This window comes from Marmota marmota, unplaced genomic scaffold (assembly GCF_001458135.2).
Source record: "Marmota marmota marmota unplaced genomic scaffold, marMar, whole genome shotgun sequence".
Classification (NCBI taxonomy): domain Eukaryota; kingdom Metazoa; phylum Chordata; class Mammalia; order Rodentia; family Sciuridae; genus Marmota; species Marmota marmota.
The window spans coordinates 9,342,971-9,365,658 of record NW_026000261.1 but is presented as its reverse complement, the minus strand read 5'-3'; the positions used below and the strand labels follow the sequence as shown (position 1 = coordinate 9,365,658).

The window sequence follows — 22,688 nt, the reverse complement described above, 5'->3', positions numbered from 1 at the left end:
GGAAATAAGCTACACTCAGTGAAAGTTGAATTGAAGAGAGTTGAATGAAATATTTATTTACAGAGATATGGGCAGAGTTGAGGGAACCAACTCTGGGAGGCTGTTAAATTCACTCCACTAGCCTATACTGGTAAGGGGAAGTATCAATGTCACTGGAACCTAGGAAGAATAGAGAGGGCCTATCAAGATTTGTAGCCTTAGAGGAACATGTGAAGGTGGAAGAGGGAGGGAAGGAGCAGGATAAAGACCTTAATCTTTCTTAACTCCTACTCTCTGGTTTTCTGCTAATTGCCTCCCCAGTTTGAACTCAAAGAGAAATCAGAAGCAAAGATGGTAGATGCAATCAATAATCTTCAGCTTTTCTAGGCATAAAGTAGGAAAGACAAGGACAGAGAGTGGATCCAGTAGACAAGGCGAGAGCAACCATATGAGTCCAGATATTATATTCTGCCCTGTGGTCCTGTAGCAGGACTGAGCAGTCCATGCTGGTTCTGAGCCACAGAGGTTGACAGTTTTTATGTATGACAGCTGGAGGTGACCAAGAAGAATTTGTGTGCAGATGCTACGTGCATTGTTGGACCCTAACAATACTTAAAGAGCTATAGTAGGTTGTTTCTCTAGGATTCCACTGACTCTCAGTTTGCAGGGAAACCTAAACCCTAACTCCCACAGCTGTTGGGTGATTTTACATTTGGAAGCCTCTACATGTTCATACATGATGAAATTTACCAATAAGCCACAAGAGCATGTTCTTCACTTTGACATATTCCTTTTATTTTTTTCTTAATGAAGACAATCTTGTGGCATATTAAAAAGGGTCATTATATTTATTATACATAGACTTATAATTTAGGGTGATCCTTTTTGGGGAGGGGGGCACTGGGATTGAACCCAGGGTGCTATACCACTGAGCCACATCCCCAGCCCTTTTTATTTTTTTATTTTGAGACAGCGTCTCACTAAGTTGTTGAGTGCCTTGCTAATTTGCTGACACTGATCTTGAATTCTCAATCCTCTTGCCTCAGCTTCCTGTGCCCCTGGGATTATAAGTGTGTGCCATCATGCCTGGCTAGTGTGATCCTTCATGTGATCATTTCCCTCCTTCATATTTATTAAGCACTATTATGTGGCATTCACTGAGCTAAGATTGGTTTATGCATCATCTTATTTCAATCTCAATGCAATTCTGTATGGAGAATACTATTGTATGCATTTAATAGAGAAAATAATCGGGGCTTAGATGTAAAGTTACATGGCAAACAAAACTTGATTTATATTCAAGGCAGTGTGGCTCCAGAGTCCATTTTATTAATTACTACTCTTTTCTGTAATGAACCAGCTTTGATCATTGGCACTTCTGTAAAATTTAGTGCTGGTGCTAAGGATCAGGCAAAAAGAGAGTAAGATGGTTTTATTTCAATTTTATAGGTGAGGAAGGGAATTTGACCTGCCCAAGATATACCAGTTTGAGGTAAATTCCAGGTCATCAGCCTCCTTACATATGAATTCATTCTTCTATCTCATCTCTGTATCTTTCTGCTAAATTATTTCTTCCCTTTTCCTCACATCTCTAGACATCACTGTTATCATTACATACCAAAGCAATTTATTCCTTGGGAAATGCTACCACTCAATTTTTACAAATAGAGCAACAATGGAGAAGGAAAATGCATTTCCAGAATAATAATGTTTAAAATTTGCTTTTATTATTAAATTTATTTTAAACTGATATATGAAAACATAAAAAATGTACAAATTAATGGGGCAAGATGTGATGTTTTGATACTCATATACATCATGTATATGTAATGTGTAAATCAGGTTAAATGTATCTATGTCCTTAAACATTTATCATTTAATTGTGATGAGAAAATTAAAAAATCCTCTCTTCTACTTATTTTGTTTTGCTATTTTGTTTTTGGTTTTATCAGTGCTGGGGACTGAACCCAGGGCCTTCTGCTTGTTAGATAAGAACTCCCCCACTGAGCTATACTCTCAGTCCCTTCTCCTGGTTATTTTGAAATGTATAAGACCTTATTGTTTACTATAATCATACTACTATGCAATAATACTACATCAGAACTTCTTGTTCCTATCTAATTATAACTTGGTACACATTGATTAACATTACCTCTTTCATCATTCCTGTTTACCTTCTCCAGGTTCTGGTAGCCACATTTCTATCTTTAACTATTAGGAGATCAAGCTCAAGGCCACTCTCAGTGATTTAGCTACACCCTGTCTCAAAATTATGAATGAATGAATGAATGATTGAAGAAATAAATAAATGGACGGGGGTTGCAGCTCAGTGGTAAAACACCCCTGGGTACAATTCCTAGTTCCCTGCCCCCCTCCCCAAAAAAAGAAGATTAACATTTTAGATTCCACATATGAGTGAGATCATTTATACTTTTCTCTCAGTGCCTGGCTTATTTCAATTCACATAGTGATTTCTAGTTCCATCCTTGTTATCACAACTGACAGGATTCTATTCCTTTTATGGCTGGATAATTTTTCCATTGTGTATGTGTGCTACATTTCTTTATCTGTTCATCAGTTGATATATCCTTCTTTTTTTCTCCTAGTTCGTGGCTACTGTGATTAGTGCTGCAATGAACATAGGGATAGAGATGTCCCTTCAACATACTGTTTTATTTCCTTTGAATATTCCAGAAGTGGGATTGCTAGATCATATGGTAGTTTTATTTTTAACTTTTGAGGAAACTTCAAACTGTTTTTCATAATGGCTGTACTAATTGACATTCACACCTGTAGTGTATAAAGATTCTTTTCTTCATATCATGACCAAGACTTGGTGTTTTTACTTTTCTGATATTGACCATTCTTATTAGAGTGAGATGATATACCGTTGTGTTTTTGATATGGATTTTCCTGGTTATTAATGATACTGAGCAGTTTTCCAAATACGTGATTGTCATTTTTATGTCTTCCTTTTTCCTTTTTTTTAAAGAAAATGTAGGTCTACTGCCCATTTTCAATCAAACTTTTTTTTTGCTCTTGAATTCTTGGAGTTCCTTATATATTCTGGATATCAACCCCTTGTCAGACATTCAGTTTACAAATATTTTCTCATTCTGTAGCTTGTCTCTTCACTCTAATGTCCTAAAACACTTTCTCTTGTTATTACATAGTTTCAGGTCTTACATTTCTGTATTTAATCCATTTTAAGTAGATTTATATAACTGGTGAGACATAGAAGTCTAGTTTCATTCTTTTGCATTTGGATATCCAATTTTCCTAATACAATTTATTGAAAAGGCTATGTTTTTCTCCATGCATGTTCTTAGCACCTTTATCAAAAATAGTTGTCTATAAATGTGTGGGTTTACTAGTAATCTCTTAATTCTGTCCTATTGCCTTGTGTGTGTGTTAGTAACATGCTATTTTGAGTACTATAGTTTGATGTATTTTGAAGTCAGGTAGTGCAATGCCTCCTGCTTTGTTCTGTTTTATTCAAGATGGCTTTGGGTATTTGGGGTGTTTGTGTATGTGTGTGTGTGCATGTGTGTGTGTGTGTGTGTGCACGCATTTTGAAAGGGATTCCATTGAACCTGTAGATGACTTTGTAGATATTTTAACATCAATAATTCTTCCAATCCATTTTGTTTATGTGAAATTTGGTGACATTTGACCTTCCTATACTTGTCTAGGTTTCGGACATTTTTTCTTATTATTTATTTGAATAAGATTTCTATCACTTTGGCATAATCAATTCCCTCTTGGACCCCAGTTGCCCAAATATTTGCTCTTTTAATAGTGTCCCAAAGTTCCCATAAGCTTTCTAGACTTATCTTTGTTCTTTTTTCTCCTCTGACTATATTTTCAAACAGCCTGCCTTTGAGCTCACTGATTCTTTCTTCTGTTTAATCTATTGTGCTATTAATTCCTTCTGTTGTGTTTTTAATTTCCCTGAGTGTATTTTTCAGCTCAAGAAATTCTATTTGATATTTATTTACTCCCATTTTTAAATTTTTCTATTAGAATATTAAAATGTTTCTGTGTTTTCTTCCAGTTCACTGAGTTTTCTCAAAACAGTTGCTTCAGGTTCTCTGGGGGTTCTCCCATACTGATCATTGCTTGGTCAGTTTCTTATGCTTTATTTTGAGTAGCAGATTAGATCAAGATTTCCTGAAAGCTCTTCATGCTTATTGGCATGATATTGTCTGTGCATTGAAGAATTAGGTATTCATTCCAGTCTTCCTAATCTGGCTTTCCGCCTGTTCTTCCAGAAATTCTAAGCAGGCTGCTTTTTTTTCTCTGAGACTGTAGTCATTACCACTATTTCATCACTGGATGGCACCCAGGTCCAGGTTTGCCTTGAGTATACTACTAGTGTTTTAGCACTATTTCAGCACTAGAGGGCAATCTAAGCCCAGGTTTGTCCCAAATCTATATTTAATCAAAATGAACCTAGAAAGAGTAGTGTGTTCCAGGGTAAGCCCAGATACTTAGTCAACAGTCACCAGCCATGGCTATAGACTGTGGGATTCTGTGTAGCCTGGGTAGAATCACTATGGATTAACTACTCCCAGGCTCCTATGCCACACTTGTGGCCACCAGTGATGCCAGGCTGTGTCATATCCTAATCCTATGGCCTGCTAAAACCAGCACAGCACTAGGGAAGGAGTAAAACCAAGTTACTATGGGTTGCCAATTGCTGAGTTGGACTCATGGCCCAATACCATTACAATGAGATACCAGGTGATTCTGGTTGGAATAGAAATCTAACAAACTGGGTTCATGTTTCTTCCCCAGCACTGGAGCTGTTCTAGAGGCTCCTTCTGCAGGCAGGCTGTGGGCAGGGGATTGTTAGCATTTGCCCAGTGTTAGGTTTTACTAGCCTGGCAATAAGTTTCAGGGAAAAGTTCAGTGCTTATTATGCTGTCCTACTTCCAGCAAATAGGGTATTGCTCTTCATTGTGCTGTTCAAAATTGGGGTAGTATTGGTTAAGGCAGTCCTTTGACCATCTAAGCTGACACTAAGCTGGATTGTGCTGGGTTTCCCAACCACAGTGATCTGCACAGTATCATGGAGGAGGAGGGTATGTCACAGGCCCACTACACCATGATCATGGTGCAGGCCAAAACTGGAGTCTGTCCTGCTAGTACATAGGTCTCTGCCTAATGCCAGGCCAGATCTGCAGGATCTGTTTGTGAGCTCTTACCTGGATATATGGCTGTTGGTTTCTATATGCTGCTAGGTCTCACTGAGACAAGCCTTGCACAGAGCTCCAAGATAAGTCTTGTACTAGATTACAATTCTTGCTCCTCAGTCAGCCGCCCAAGATGAGGAAGGGTAGTGGCGGCAGTCTATTTGCTACCTAACTGTCATAGTTTCATTGGCTCAGTCTGTTAGTATTATACTGTCAGGAGGGGTTATGGATCTCTGCCTGTACCAGGAATCATTGTGGTGGGCCTGGGACTGGGATTTCAGTTCTAGGACCTGAGCATAAATCTTTTTACCTCCCCTATGTGAAAGGTGTCTCTATGCTATGCTGCTTCAAGTTGAAGGAAGGTGATGTGGACAATTTCTTTCTGCTATCTTCAATGTAATTTGTCTTTTGTTTTGTAATATTTAAAGCAGGCTCTAAGGTATCTTACCTCTTGTTTGGTGGGTATGTAGCAGTTAAACGTGTGTGTCTGTGGGAGATAATCACTGGAAGATTTTACACAACAACTATTTTAATATTTCTGTTTTTTAATATTTAATATTTTATATTTAATATTTATGTAACATTTCATCATTGATAAGTAATAATCAAAATGATATATAACATTTATTGAATACTTCTCACATGCTATTCTATATTTTAAATGTTTAGATGGATGAACTCAATCTTTAGAACTACCATATAAGTGGGGCTGGAGTTGTGGCTCAGAGGTACTGCGATTGCCTAGCATGCATGGGGCACTGGGTTTGATCCTCAGCACCACATTAAAAAACATAAAATATAGATATTATGTCCATCTATAGCTAAAAATAAATATTTAAAGAAATAACTACCATATAAGTTATATATTATTATCCCCATTTTATGGAAGAGGTAACTGGAGAGAGACTCAGACAAGTTAAGTGACTTAGCAAAAGTCACAGAGCAGTTTGTGACTTACAGTTTGGCCTGTGGCCCTACCTTCTTACCCACTGTAAGATACAAAGAGGTCAGGATATAAAGTTAAAACATAGTCCCTGAAACTTAAGAATATATTTTATCACTTGGTTCATATACAGTGTTTCAAATAAATCTGAGAAGATATTCTGATGTATTAGAAAAATATTTCCACATATAGTCAATATTTGGATAATCTTCTCTATGTGCTTTGCAGTCTGTGTATTCCCCACCTGGTTGTCCAAGAAGCAATTTTCTTGGGCTACAGCAATATAAAGGGGAGGATCCATTTGTCCAGAGTTCATTCTGGTACACATCCAAAGTTAGATATGTCTAGTATTTTATCTCAAGTATTTTAACACTGAAAAGTATGTTTTGCATAATTTTTCCCCAGCCATCTTTTCAAACATGTATAATCTTTAAACTAGTTTCTTTTTCAACTATCTCTACTGTTTATTTACTCTTTAATTAGATTATATCATTCATCTTCTCTTTTGGATTTGCAAGACTGTCTGAAATATGCAATGGTCAACCTCTGAAAAACCACCATTCCGAAAGGTAGAAGTGAATCACTGGGGATGTGTTTATAAAGATGGATAAGCCAATTCTGCATGTCTGTGGAATGCAAGGGACATGTATAAGATGACTATATTTATCCTCTATCTGAGCTTCATCCATTAGCAAAAGGAGGTAAGGAGAAGGGCTATTCTTTTAGAAGTTCTTCCTGACACTACATGAATGGAAGTTAGATGTTAGAGCATAATATTCAATAATGTGTTTTTAAAAACATTTTAGAAATAGGAGTTAAAGATTATTTTCTTTATTGAACTAAGAGCATTTGAAACTACCTCTTTATTAACTCAGCATGATGTTGTCACAATAGTGTATAGAGTGAGCCCCTTTATCCTATTTCTAAACCAAAGAATCTTCTAACCTTAATAGAACACCAGCCATGAAAATAGAAATATACACTTTGAAGTTTGTCTGTTTGACCTTAGATGGTATCCTGGTGTTAATGAGGTCCATGATGCCAATTTGAATCCTTTTACTTGCCACAATGATCTAATTTCAAATATTTGCCATTAGTTAAAATTGGTATTGTTTGAGAATATATGGTTTAGTACAAACTAATTAATTAATTTGTACAATGAATATGAAACTGACCAAAATAAACATATTTCCCTGTTCTTGTGGAGGATGATACATAAACAAGTTTTCAACTCTCCAGGAAGGAACTATATCAATGAAAACATGTAAAGAACAGATATACTTGTGACCAGTAACATCTTGTATTGAGGAAAAGTGCAACAGACACACCTTTTTTTTAACCATAAATATGAGTCTTTGCAAAGAAAAGTTTAAATATAGAGGATTGATTAATATTTTCATGGTATATAATAGTCAACAAGTCTTTCACAAATCTTTTTTATATAATAGCATGCTTAGAACGTGATAATATGGCACAACGAAGTGATTGGGTAATGTGTCATGAGTGCTAGAGCTGTTCCAGGTCCTTTCTGACTGATTTAGAACTGCAAAACAGGGAATCAATGTGTTTATACAACACTAACCCCTGTGTAGCACCCGAGTGCTGTGGCCCACTGATTTGGAAACTCTGATTTAATTCCCCATAAATTGTGACACAGATAAACACACACACACAGAGACACACAATTTTTTTATTAGTGAATTATAGTTATACATAATATTTGGGTTAAACATAATAACCCAACTAGTTGGGGTAAACAAAATCATATAGACATGGAATTTCATTTACTACATTCCAGTCCATGGTGCTCCCCACTCTGGCCCCTTCTCCCTCCCTCTATTCTCCTTCCTCTACTCTACTGGTCTTCCTTTCACTTGTTTATTTATTTATTTTGATTGATGTTTTATAGATATACATGAAAATGGAATTCACTGTGCTATATTTATACATGAATACAGTATAATTTTGTTAAATTAATTGCACATTACCTCCTCTTTCCCATCTTTCCTCCCTCCCTCTCAATTCTCTTCTTCTAGGCCACTGATCTTTCCTATATCTTTATGATATACAGTCCCCCTTTATTTTTCTCTAGTTTCCGTATATGAGAGAACACATTTGACCCTTGATTTTCTGAGTCTGGCTTATTTCACTTAGTATGATTTTCTCCAGTTCCATCCATTTATTGTCAATTGCCATAGTTTCATTCTTCTTTGTGGCTGAGTAAAACTCCATTGTGTATACATGCCACGTTTTATTAATCCATTCATCTATGACAGGTATCTGGGCTGGTTCCATAACTTGGCTACTGTGAATTGTTCTGCTATAAACATTCATGTGACTTTATCACTGTAGTATGATGATTTTAGGTTTTTTTTTTTTTTTTTTTTTTTTTTTAATACAGAGGAGTAGGATATCTGGGTCATATGCTGGTTCTATTCTTTTGAGGAATTTCCATAGTACTTTACGGATTGGTCTTGGTGGTTTGAAGTTCCACCAACAATTTATTAGTGTACCTTTCCCACCATATCCTTTCCAGCATTTATTACTATTTGTATTCTTGATAATTGCCATTCTGACTAGATTAAGATGAAATAATAGTGTAGTTTTGATTTTCATTTCTCTGATTGCTAGAGGTGTTGAACATTTTTTCACATTTTTCTTGGCCAGTTGTGTTTCCTGTTTGCAGAAATGTCTGCTTAGTTATTTTGCCCATTTATTAATTGGGCTTTTTTCAGACGAATATAATTTTAAAACCTAAAGACAGTTGAGTAATTTAATCTTAGTCAAATACAAGGGGTGTGTGGTCAGGGGCTATATCTCCTTTATCTGAACTCTTTCAGTTAGCATCACTGTTAACTGACCACCTGTTAGTTAAGTGACCCTCTGTAAGCTATTTCACTTTTCTCATTTATCAGCTATTTACACATGAGAAATACATATCTGCTATTTACATATGCATCATAGGATTCTCTATCAAAATTGTTCTCCAGAAACAAATCCTGAAATACTTCTTAAGGACTGACTCTGTAGTGACACTAAGCATCCACAAAAACTCAAATGAACAAGAAAGATATTTTTTTTTTATGATCAAAGTAGAATTAAATAGCAGAAATTTTAATAGCATAGAGATGGACTTTAGAGCCCATTTAGTAAAATTCATCCCTCAAATATGAAGACATTGAACCCAAGTATGAAAAAATTGAAGCCCAAAGAGGTTATGTGACTTGCTTAAACCTAATGAAATATATTTCTCCATTTTTCTTTTGACATTTACTAAATTTTTTAGAAAACTCAGAGAATAGGTAAAAGAAGTGAATGTTTGTTATCTGCGTTTGTATATGTATGTGTATGAATATATAAAGGTTGAGAATTTCTAATGCAAAATCCAAAATTTGATTATATTCCAAAATTCAAAATTTGTTGAATGTTGACCTGACACAAGCGAAAAACTCCACATAATTAAACTTTGCTTCATACATAGTTACCCGAAATATTATATAAAATTAACATCAGGCTATGTGTTTAAGATGTTTATGAAACATAAGTGAATTTCATGTTCATATTTGGGTTCCATCCCTTAAGATATCTCGTTATGTGTATGCAGTATTCCAAAATCTGACATCCAAAATACTTCTGATCCCATGTATTTCAGATAAGGAATATTCAATCTGTATGTCTCTGTGTATGTACTTAAAACCTTATCATTTTGAAAAACAATCTATAAGTGCATGAAGAAAACCACTTCTTTATATTCCACTTCATTTTAAACATAACATATACTTTCATACTGCTTTATGCTTGTCCATGTGCTCTTGCTATGTTTCTCTCTCTTCTTTTGATGAAAAAAGGAATATAATATACATATTACTCTTTAGCTCTCCTCATCACATATAAACATATTAAAAATACCTTCCATGTTGATTCCATAGATTTATTTTTTTCTGGTACTGTGGATCAAATCCAGGTCCTCATGATGTTAAGCATATGCTCTACCACTAGTTACATCTAGCCCCATACCTAATTCACTTTTAATAGCAGCATAATAATTCATAAGATGGAGCTACTTTACTTTATTCAACTATTCTTTCACTTACATATATTCATTTTTCCAATCTTATTTTTAATAAGCACAGTGTTACAGTGAGCATCCTTATTAACATACATATATTCTTATACCTACAACTTACAAGATAGAAATGTTCTTTCTCATCACTGTTATTCAACATTGTTTTTGGGGGTTCTGGCTGATGCAATATGAAAACTAAATGAAATATGCTGTATAAATATTGAAAAATTGAAACAAAATAATCTTAATTTTTATTTTATTTTTAAGAGTTCATGTTAGTTACAGATAATATTAGGTTTCATTTTGACATAATTATACAAGCACAAAATTTAATTTCCTATAATTCAGTCCCCAGTACTTTCCCTTTTCCTCTCCTCCCCCTCCCTCATTCCCTTTACTATAATTTATTCATCTTTCTTCTATTTATTTATGTGCATTTTAATTAGTGCCTTATGGACATATATGATGTTAAATTCATAGTAGTCTATTCGTTTATATACAAAAGAAAGTTTGGTCACATTAATTCCAATGTTAATTTTAGACTATATGAGTTTATACCTAGAAAATCTGAGAGACTAGACAACGGCAGCAACGACAACCACAATAACAACAAAAATAGAATAAGAAAATTCAATAAGGTAGTTACTAAAAACATAAAAATTAAATAGCTTTTGTTTTACTAGCAATGATCAGTTAGTCATGTATAAGGAAAAGGTGAAATTATCTCATTTTCAACAGTGATAAACCATAAAACACTTTGGAATACACTTAACAATTATGGGAAGGGACCTATCTCAAAACATTTTACTAAAGGAATGAGACCTGATCTAAATTAATGGAGAGTGACAACATGTTTCTGCAAATGAAATTATGATAGGTTGAAGGATTAAATCTTTTTATATACATATAAATATTGCAAATTGGTAGAATTTATTTTTTTTGAAAATTGACAACATGATTACACAGTTCATATGTATGAATGAGTGAATGAGAATTGCCAAAAATATTTGGAAAAAAACATTCATATGAGGGAGCTTATTCTACCAAACACTAACAAGTACTGAAAAATAGCATCGATTAATAAAGTAAATTTAGAACAAGGGGCCGGGATTGTGGCTCTGTTGTAGAGCACTTGCCTCACACGTGTGAGGCACTGGGTTTGATCCTCAGCACCACATAAAAATAAATAAAGGTATTGTGTTGGCCTACAACTAAAAATATTTTTTAGAAATTATTACAGGATAAAAGAGTAATGGAATAAAATAGAGAATCAAGAAATGGTTGTAGAGGGGGATAATGAATTATTAAAAAGTGGAATTGACATAGTTGACTGTTTACTTGGAAAAAATAATTCAATATCTGACTCATATACTCTAAGAAATTTCCAAATGAGCTGTAAAGTAACCTACAAAAAAGTGAGTTTAGGAATGAACAGTATTAAATACCATCACTCACTTTAACAAGTTAAATTGCTAAAGATAAGAGTTTTATATTGACTTACCTTCTCACATATTATGACTGTTGTTTTTATTAAAGGGATAAGAAATGTTCATCTGTGACCTCATAAGACCACAGTCCAAATGACTAACACTTTTTGATCAAAAAAGAAGAAAAAAAGATTTCACCAAAATGCTTAAGGCTTTTGAATCAGGTTTGGAAATATAATAAAAATAATCTATGCCTTCTTTTGTACATAAAATTATATTCTAGCCTTGAATTCACAATCTTGTAATGAGAATTTTCAGACACTTTTATCCAAATGAATTAACTGAAATGCCCATGAAGGCTTTAGTTTGGTGCGTCTTGAAACTGCTACCAGTGATATATACATTTTAATATCCATTTGTCCTTGTTTTTATTCCTACTTACATCATTTAGGTGGGAAAGGGCTTATTTACTTCTTATAAATTATAAAATGTGTTGGTTAATATGAGAAGAAATGGTATTTGATATATGTGTTAATCACTGTGCTTTAAGTCTCAGGACTTCCATTCTGGTCAGCATAGTATCATTAAAATGGATAAATAATGTTCCTAGGCTTAAATTTCTCAACATGTAAATTAGATGCAATAATATCTCTTTATATCCTAGACATGTGATAAAAATTCATGACTAAAGTCCTTATTTGATATTTGTTGCAATGACAGAAATAGAAAAATTGCACAAAAGTCAGTAATAGTTAATAAGATATCTGAGACTCTAATTGGGAATTTAAGGTTGAGTTATTTTATGCCATATTATTCTGTATAATTTACAAATGAAAAATTCATCCCTTTTACATGTACAGTTTGATTCTCTATGTTTTGAAAAATATATACCACAATCAAGATTTAGAACATTTCTATCACTCCAAGTTCCTCCATGTCTTTTTATGCTTAATCTTCTCCTCTCGCAACTGTCCTTGTTTAAAATTTCATCTGCTTTCTATTCTTATAATTTGGCATTTACAGAATATTATATAATTACATGATATATAGCTTTTGTGTCTGGCATGTTTTCTTTAGCATAATGCATTTGAGATTCATCTATATTATGACATGTAGCAATAGTTCCTTCCTTTCTATTGCTAAGTGGTATTACTAGTATTCCACTGTATATTTGTACCACTGTTTAACCATTTGCCACTGGTTCATGGCCATTTGGGTTGTTTCCAGTTATGTTGATTGGGGACAAAGGTGTTTTAAGATTGGGTTTTGATTTCATATTTTCTGGTTTTATCAACATGATTAGTTTTTGTCTACCTTTACTGTCTTTCAATAGATATGCTTTAAATTTTTCAAATTTTAAGAGTTTGCTATTAATATTTCCCAAATTATTATAAGAACACATGCTTAGAAGACTTTTATTATAACCTTAATGGCATATAATAGATAAAAACTCATCAAAGCAAATCAAAACTTCTTAAGCAGTGTACTTCTTCTAGTATATCTTCTATATAACCACAAGAATGATCTTTTAGAATGTACATCTGATCAAGGGATACTGCTATTTAATGAACTCCAGTAGAGTCTATAAAACCATTTAGCTGACAGCTGTTTTCTATCAAGTGTTTACAGGGCCTGACATTGTACCAAATATCTTCTTGTATTACCAGAATTAATCAATAGCCCTTTGAGATAAGCTACACAGTGGCAGAGGCACTAGGATTCTAGGATTTGAACCCTGAATCTTAGGATGGGACTTAGGGCTTTTTTATATCTGGACATAGTCACTCCCAACAGAGAAAAAGCATTTACAATTTTGTTTGTTTTCATGCTTTTTCGCTTCTGAGTACTTCTTTTTATACATGTTATTTTTTTTTCTGTCTGATATGTCCTACTTGCCTATATTTTATATATTATTAAAACTCAGCTCAAATGTTCATCATAACTACATAAACAACATTCTTTGCCCATACCAAGGCTGCTGTAATAAATGAATCAACCAACATTAGAATTCAAATATTTTTTTTGTTATTTCTCTTCTTATTCTACTATTTTTATTCCCTTTATCATTGTTACACTTTTGTATTTGTCCTACAATTTTTGGATATTTTATCCCATTTTTTCATTCTTTTTTCCTTCTTTTCTGTTTAGAAAGTTTCTATTGACATTATCTTCAAACTCAGTGACTCTTTCCACAGTTGCTCTACTAATATGTCCATCAGAAGCATTCTTTATTTCTTTTCCAATGTTTTGATATGTACCATTCAATTTTGATTCTTTCTGAAATTTCCATTTCTCTGTTTATATTATCTATCTCTTCTTGCATGTCGTCCATGTTTTCCTTCAGAGTCATGAACATTTTAATCATACTTATTAAATTTCCTGTCTGGTAAAATATAAAATCTCTGCCAGATCAATCTAGTGTGGATACTTTCTTTCTTTTCAAATGTGCGTGTGTGTGTGTGTGTGTGTGTGTGTGTGTGTGTGTTGGTATTCCTTGTAATGTTTGGTTGAAAGCCATACATGATGTACTGACTGGTAAGAGACTCTGAGGCAAATAATCCTAATCCTTTATATTTTTTTTTCTGGCTAAGAGTTAGAATGTGTCTACTATCTGTTATAATTGGAGGTATTAGGGGTGAAAATTTTCTCTGATTTCCTTATTTTTTACTGTCCTGTTGTCTTTATTTTTTTTCTAGAGACTTATTCCTTGATAAGGCCTGAGTTGTACAATTCTTTCAATGTTAAACCCATATTATTAGACAAAAGCCTTCTGAATGTGTTGGTAAGGTATAGGGCAAGGGAAAGTGTACTATAGTTATGTGATTAGGTCTTTGTCTTTTGCCCTGACTTGTGTCTGGGCTATTACCTCCACAACTACTTCTCATCTTTATTCTCATCCTTCACTAATTGGACAGGAAGTTTAGGGGAGCTGGAGCTGGCTATTTTTCTTTCTCCAATTTAAAAGCTAGACAGGGCTGGTGTTCATGCCAGATGCTGGCTGCAGCAAGGCAGTTCTGCAGTTCTGTTCCTAGTGAGCTGTGAATCTATGTATTGTCCTGTCTCTCTAATTTTAAGTAGGGTAGGTGGGAGTTTTCTCTGTAACATCTGTTACTTGATGGTTCTGAGAAGAGTTGTCAATTTTCAGGGTTTTTTTTCAGCATTTTTTCTTACTGTGAGAATGGTGGTGATGCCTTCTAGGCTACTTACATGTCAGACTGGAAACTGAAGTTGATCCCAGCATAGTATTATAACTTTGGGTTACAGTATTGCCTCTAGACTCCTCCAGAAATGTAAGTCACATTAATTCTTTATGATAATTCATATGTCATAATGGATGCTTATATAATCTTAAAACAGACTACCAGGGAATGAACAATAATAGAATAATATTTAATATTTCTTGAGTGATTTTAGCATATGATACCTTATATTACAGAGCATTTATATATATTACCTCATTTAATACTTATAATCATCTCAGTTGGTAAAGAATATCACCATCTGTTTTCTATAGATGAAGCAACTGAGGTTTACATTGACTTAATAGCATGTTCAATAATATAGAACTTGGGATTCTGGTCCAAGTGTTTGAGTCTAGACTTTATTAGTTTAATGACTGTGGACTACAATTATAGTTTGGATCTGGATTGTACTCTAAAAGCTCATGTATTGAAGGTTCAGAGGTGGGGTTTTTAGGTAGTAGTTTGATCATGTGAGCTCTGACCTCCTCAGTGGATTGGCTAGCTGGATAGCTGGATGGACTATTGGGAGGTAGGACCACGCTGGAGGAAGTAGATCACTGGGAATGTGCCTTGGAGGGATATACCTTCTCCCCAGCCCCTTCCTCTCTTTCTCTCTGCTTCCCAGCTGCCATGCACTGAGCAGTTTTTCTCTGCCTTGCCCTGCCACTATGATGTTTCTGCCAGCCAGATAATGATGGACAAATCTTCTGAAACACTGAGCCCAAATAAATTTTCTTCCTTTAAGTTGTGACAGGTATTTTGGTCACAGCCATGAAAAACTGACTAATACAGCTCCCAATCTTAACATTAAGGCTACAAAGATAGAGTTGGAGAAGTACAGATTGGGCAGGGAAGGACTCCTTGGAGTCGTTTATCCCAGGTAAATAGATTAAAGAGAGGGCTAAAAGGGGCAAGTATGCTAGTCAGCTTTGCATTTATATAACCAAAATACCTGACAAGAACAACTTAAGAGGAGGGAAGTTCATTCTGGTTCATAGCTTCAGAGTGTTAGTCTATGGTTAGCCAAATCCATCACTCTGGACCCAAGGTGAGGCAGAACATTATGAAAAAGAGCATAGTGGAGGATTATTGCTCACCACATGGTGTCTGGGAAGCAGAAAGAACAAGGGGAAGAGCCTATAGGGAAGATGAAACCTTTAGGGCACACCCCCTGAAATGACCTACCTCCTTCAATCACACTTTACCTGCCTACAGTTTACTACCAAGTTGATCTATTCAAATTAGAATGGACTGATTAGACTGCAGTTCTTCTCATCTAATCATTTCACTTCTGAATATTCCTGAATTAACACAGGAACTTTTGGGGAACACCATATATTCAAGCCTTAACAGCAAGGTTAATACCTAATTTACAATTGGGTTTCTAACTATCTCTTCCATATTCAACTTGCAGAAAGTTTGGTTCCCTAAAGTGTGTTAGACATATATGAGTGCCTCAAGGGATAGGATAGACTCTAGAGGAAAAGGGAGAAATTGTTCTGAAATCCTGGGTGTTGGTATTCAAACAGAAGTGCTTTGGGGATCTGAAGTTGATTGGCTTGTGGTTGTGCAGCTGCTTTGTGATACTCAGAACCAGAAGAAATATTTAAATCAATCTTTTTAATATACTTATCATGAGGAATGAGTTGTGTGTAGTGAATGGCACAAACGCAACCACAACCACAAGTCAAATGGATTAAAAAGCACCTGTGAGTATGAAGGTGGTATCTCATAATTAGACTGAGTTCAGTCGTTAATATTCAAGGTGGAAACTCCCATATCGAAATATGTCTGGCAATATTTCACTTCAATGGTCTTGGTCAATAAATGTTTTTGTTGTGTATTCAGGGTTCAGCAACTTCTGTCATGGGATGTCTGCCACCCAAAGAAAAAGGGAAGGAAAGAACCTGGGCTTTACATATTGCCATTAAGTTAGCCAAGCAAGGATATGTATAACAAACTGCTCTGTGAATGGTCAGAGCACTAAATGAAGTTGCTTGTTAAATATAGGCAACTTCATAAAAAATGGTCCTCAATCTTCAAGTTGATAAAATTTATTTTAATAATCTCGGGGCAATGAATAGTAGGGAATTTGCACATTGAGGCCAATGTTATCTGCTTGCACATAGTTGAGTCTTTGAGAGATGTCCTAGTCTCAGAGAAACAACCATTTTGAGACTTGGCCTATGTACTTCAAACTTCTTTGCCTAACAGGCTGTCAGAATTAATCTCTCAACAAGTCTGGGGCAGTAAGGTATGGTGACATTGATTTTCCACTAGGAAGATAAGAGTCAGGAGAAAAGCAGAGACAACTTTTAAGCTTAATAGCCAGTCACATAGGAAGAAACATTGCAAATAATGGGTTTAAGGGCCTGAAAAACATCTGAACTTCTATATAGACACATCCAGACCTTAGTAGAATGGCCAAAAAAGTAACTTTGTGAATGGTAGATGAAAGTAAGTATCAGGATGATCATCTACATGGAATAAAGGGAGAGGTAATTTAAAGGTTCTTCTGACCAAAATATAGTTCCTGATACTACCTGCTAAGGTTAGTGTTGGAGTGGCCTCTTAGGATCTGTATGTTTTAATGAAAACACATAGATATAAAGAACTTTTAATGCACTGCATTAAAGTATCATCTTGCTGGTGGATAGTTAACCAATTAGTGAAGATTTATTTTTATATGATTAGTCCATTAGCACCAATTTTTACCATCTACAGTCAGAGGTTCTGGAGAGACATGATCCAGGACTGGAAAGGTTTAGAAATAAAAGCAATTTCTGTGCTGGATGACTGCTATATATAGTGCTGCCCAACAAGATATAATGAATAAATCCTGCAAGCCTCTAGGTTCTGACTGCTCATATGGTAATTAGTATTATCACCAAATTGCAGAGTAGGAAATTGAGACCTAAGGAAGTTAAGCAAATTTTCTCATGATCACAGAACTTGGGTGAACTCTGGTTTTTAACCTAGAGGTATCTTCAACCTAAAGGCGGTTTTCTTCTTCATCTGTACAACATTGTATCCAGAGGGTTAGAGGTAACCTGAAGGTGGCATATTCTTATGCCACAGTTTTCAGAAAAAAAAAATGAACAAAACAAAAAACAAACCTATTGGATACAAATAATCCTTTATAAACCTGGATGTGGGGACTTGGAAAGTTGCCACATTGGATTATCTAGATCTGTCTCAAAGAACATATAAATATTCCTGGCAGTTCTTTGTCAGGAGTTATTTCTAATGCTTATACATTCTTTAGTTTTTACTTCCTGGGAGAAATTCAAAACAGTGAGCAGGGAAAATGAAAATGGTTAGAACTAATTGCATATGGACTTTGCCACCAAATGACATGAGAAAACAATAACATTTATCTTTGAATAAAATGAGTATGTGGGCTCATTTGCCTACCCTCAGCTCAGTTTTCATTTTCCTTTCCTCTCAAAATGCCCAGAGGGACCATATTTTTGTTTAATGACCTTCAGAATGATTCTTTAGAAATCTGAGGCTATCAGAGTTGGAAGCAATGCGAAAATAATTGTGGATTATTATTGTATGACGACAGTGGCAGCTGGGCTGTTTTTTCCTCTCTGTTCAGACTTTTTTCTTCATTTTCCCAGAAACCTTATATCCCAAGGTTTAACTCAGAAGCAAATCTCATATAGGTGATAAACCTTGCCAGACATGGTATGTAATATAATTTCAGACAAACCCTTAACTGTTCTTCCGGAAGACCCTAGGGAGTAAAGCAATCTTATATCTAGATGTTCTCCATAATATTACTTTTATTTACTCTCTGAAAATGTGTGTGGGTAGTTGTACTGGACATAAAGCAAGTGTATCTCTTAAATATTATACCTGTGAACTTAAGTGCTGGTTTTTGTGTTTTCTTGTCAAAACTCCTGCAAACAGAAGAAAAATTGTTATGGTCAAACACTAATATGAGCATTTACTCTCTCAAATCATTTACACACAGACACATCTGAGGCTAGAGAGTCAGCATAGATTCTAACTTTCTGTGAACACTTAGGATGTATTGAGGATGGTGTGGTTGAACAGGAGTAGATGCAGATACTGTAAATGCTGTAATGGAGAAAGTGGAAAGTGCTTTTTACTATTGTCCAATTACTCTGCCTCACAATTTCTTACCTCAATTAAGAGAATCATAATTTAGATTATAACATATTTTTGCCTTGTTTAGCACTCCCTCACAGCTATCCCCTATGCTGTCACTGATATTTGTATAGTGTTTGGTTATCACTTTGGTTGAAAATTTGTGGTAAGTAATAGACAGACTGGGACAGTATGTCAAAGTTGACTGAAGTTGTTGCTAAAGACAATGCCACATGGTCAAAAATTCTTGAATATTCTTACATAATTTGTTATTGCTTGTCACTCTCTGGAAAAGTGTCAATGTCTGCAAAAGTGTTATGCATTCCTTTCTAAGGTAGTCCAATCCCAGTAGTAAGACTTGCTCACATTCCCATCAGAGGAGTAAAACAAATTGGCTTCAAAACTCAAACCATATTCTCTGGTCACTGAGCATACAAAATAAGTGGATGATTTTTTTCAATGCACATCCTTATTCCCCCTAGCTGCATTTCTAGAGAATTCTTTCAACCAAATTTTCTAGACGCTTTCTTGTAGCCTCATAATGGATATCTTGACCACAAGGAGGGAGGCTCTGGAGTATTTGTATTAGTTTTACAATAAGGCGGGATTAATGAAAGAATTATAAACTTCCTTGCCAAATAAAAAGCATTTTATGAATGTTTAATAATGCTTAAGACCCCCCTGGAGTAAGCTAAATGTCTAAGTGAACCATATCCTCTTAGGAATCTTAGGAAATACCCATGTCAAGTACAAAAAAAACAGGACATTATATATTTAGCAACTTTTAAGGTTCTACTCTACATCTCTTACATTTAGGGGACTTGTATGCTTTTCTAATTTTGCAGAATGCTTCATAAATCTTCTGGCTATTGGTGCCAGGTATTTCAAGTGGCTCTTAATGTGATGGGTGATTATATTTGAATGAGATAAAATAATATACATTTGTGATGTTGCTTGGTCATTTATTTAACTCCTTAGCTACCTATTTTGAAACTAAAGAGAAGAATGCAAAAAAAGTGAAAGCAGTAACTTGCCAGCATGAAAATATAATGATGTGAATATTTATTTTTGATTTACTTACAAATATTTTCTCTTTAGGAATGCAAGCCAAAAATGTGGAGAAGTATAATAATACAGAAAGGAAATGCTCTTCTAATCCAGGAAGTTCAAGAAGAAGATGGAGGAAATTACACATGTGAACTTAAGTATGAAGGGAAACTTGTAAGACGAACAACTGAATTGAAAGTTACAGGTAGGAATTGGTTCTATTAAATACAGCAAATTAAATGCTAAATGTAACTTGATTTGGGAAGAAAGAGTTTTGTTCAAGGAGGCAACTTTCTGTGAACTTAGAATTGGTTGCAAATCAAACAGTTGGAAAGCATACTATTAATAAATTTCACTGAAAAGTGCTATATGTAGAATATGAACGATTAATTTAAGGATCAAGAGCCTAATGTATACATACATATAACCATATGGTAAGTTTATACGATATTTTAGTGCAACTGTATTTTTCACTCTGACCCATCACATGATGACAAGTATGGAGTATTCTTTTTGTGGCTTCATATCAGCAATCAAAAAGTTCTGGAGTTTGGAGCATTTAGGATTTCAGGTTAGGGATATTCAACCTGTATTATGTAAATACTTTAAATATATAATAATCTCACTTATATGTAGAATCCGAAAAAAGTCGAATATACATCAAGAGAGTAGGTGGGGCAGAGAAATAGAAATAGGGAGATGTAGGTCAAAAGGTATATACAAATTTATGATTATGTAGGAGGAATAAGTCTAGTGATTTAACATATAGCATGATGACTAGTTGATACTATTATAGTGTTTGCTTGAAATTTGCTGAAAGAATAGATTTCAGGTACATTTAACACAAAAAAGTGAAAAAATAGCTTTATGAGATAGATAAGTTAATTTTCTAGACTACAGTAATCAAGTCACCATATATATGTGTATATTAAAATGTCATGCTGTATACTTCAAATACATATGAACTTCAAATACATATGATTTTAAAACACACATGTGTATGTTTGTATATATACATATACACATTTGTATTTTGGATAAAATCTGAGCTATGATGAACTTTGAAATTATTAAGACAATTGCAATATTGATTACATTGATTTATTTATGATTAATGTATTTGGGCATTACCTGTTTAATCACCTAATGTTGACATCAACCAGGTAGTTAATTATCATGGCATTGCTAAGGGTAGGAATACATTTTTCTTCTATATTTCTTTTTTTTTATGTCTGGAAGATCTCTTGGGGTAGTTTAAAAATCAGTCAACTTGTATTAATACTTGCTGAATTCAGTGCTAAAACCCATATGTGTATTTAAATTTGGGGTTTTTTTTGTCCTTTCCAAAATTTTAAGTGAGAGTGTACACACATTTTGTCCACTCTCTATCATAATAAACGACAGTTTTACTTTAGTTTGAATTTGGAGAGCACCTTCTGTGAAAGTTTAAATAGTTCTTTGGATTAGAATGGCTGTTCTTCCCCCCATGGACTTTTTAAAATTTATTTTTGTTGGTTCTTTTTAGTTATACATAACAGTAGAATTAATTTTGATATAATTATACAAGCATGGAATACATCTTATTCTAGTTGGGACCCCATTCTTATGGATATACATGATGATGGGATTCACTATGGTGTATTCATATATGTGCATAGGAAAATAATTTCAAATTCATTCTTCTGTCTTCCCTTTTCCTATTTCTTCTTTCTTCCCTTCATCCCCCTTTGTCTAATCCACTGAATATCTGTTCTTCCCCCCTCCCCATTATTGTGGGTTAGCTTCCACATGTCAGATAAAATTTTCAACCTTTTTTTGGGGGGGGACTGGCTTATTTCACTTATCATGCTAATCACCAGGTCCATCCATTTACTTATAAATGTCATAAAGTCAACCTTTTTATGGCTGAGTAATACTCCATTGTGTATATACACTACAGTTTTTCTTATCCATTCATCTGTTGAAGGGCACCAAGGTGTGTTCCATTCTCATGGGCTTTTAAAAAATAACTATCATATCAATCAGGCCAATCCCAAATTCCAAATATTTGCCTTTGATTAATTTCTGTTTTTCTCAACATGAACTAGACTTCCTGGACTCATTCATGGTAGAATATTCAATCATAGGCAGTTATACATCATTAATAAGTGATCTGACCATGCTGACCATGCACAAAGGCGATGGCATTGTCACTTTGACTACAATCACCAATACTTATCAGATGCTTGGGAAACACATTCGTTTTGCAATCATTTACTACAGTTTGTAATATTGTAGTATTTGGTTTATGTTTAAATTGAACCATAATAAATTAAACACCAAATCTCCTTTACACTCTGATCTAATAAAATATGATAGCAACAATTTGCATCTTTATTTTTATTTTAGAATCTAGAAAGGCAAAGCTACAGCCACTTTTTGTATATCTTATAAGGTATTGATTTATTTGCTCTAAACTTTTAGTATAATTGAACTGTGGGACTCAAATTTCATCTGGATCCCTTACAGAGATTCACCCCCTATTTTTTTTAGATTTTTGGTAAGTACTGAGGTTTGAGCCCAGGGGCTCTTTACTACTGAGCTACATCCCCAGCCCTTTTCTTAAAAAAAAAAAAACGAGACAGGGTCTTGCTAAATTTGGACCCAGGGTACTGAACCTTTAAAATGTCTTTT

General features: G+C 34.5%; 1 protein-coding gene across 3 annotated transcripts in view; it reads left to right on the top strand.

The window, feature by feature from the left end:
- LOC107152458 (X-linked interleukin-1 receptor accessory protein-like 2) overlaps window positions 1-20,408 on the top strand; it is a 635,481-nt gene extending 615,073 nt beyond the window's left edge. Inside the window, exon 5 of one of the 3 annotated variants that reach the window (XM_048796877.1) lies at window positions 20,067-20,408. In XM_048796877.1, the coding sequence (XP_048652834.1) occupies window positions 20,067-20,240 (174 nt within the window). In that variant the 3' untranslated portion in view covers window positions 20,241-20,408. The remainder of the gene's footprint in view (window positions 1-20,066) is intronic. The other 2 variants (XM_048796876.1, XM_048796878.1) reach the window with 2 other exon arrangements.
- The last annotated feature ends 2,280 nt before the right edge of the window (window positions 20,409-22,688 follow it).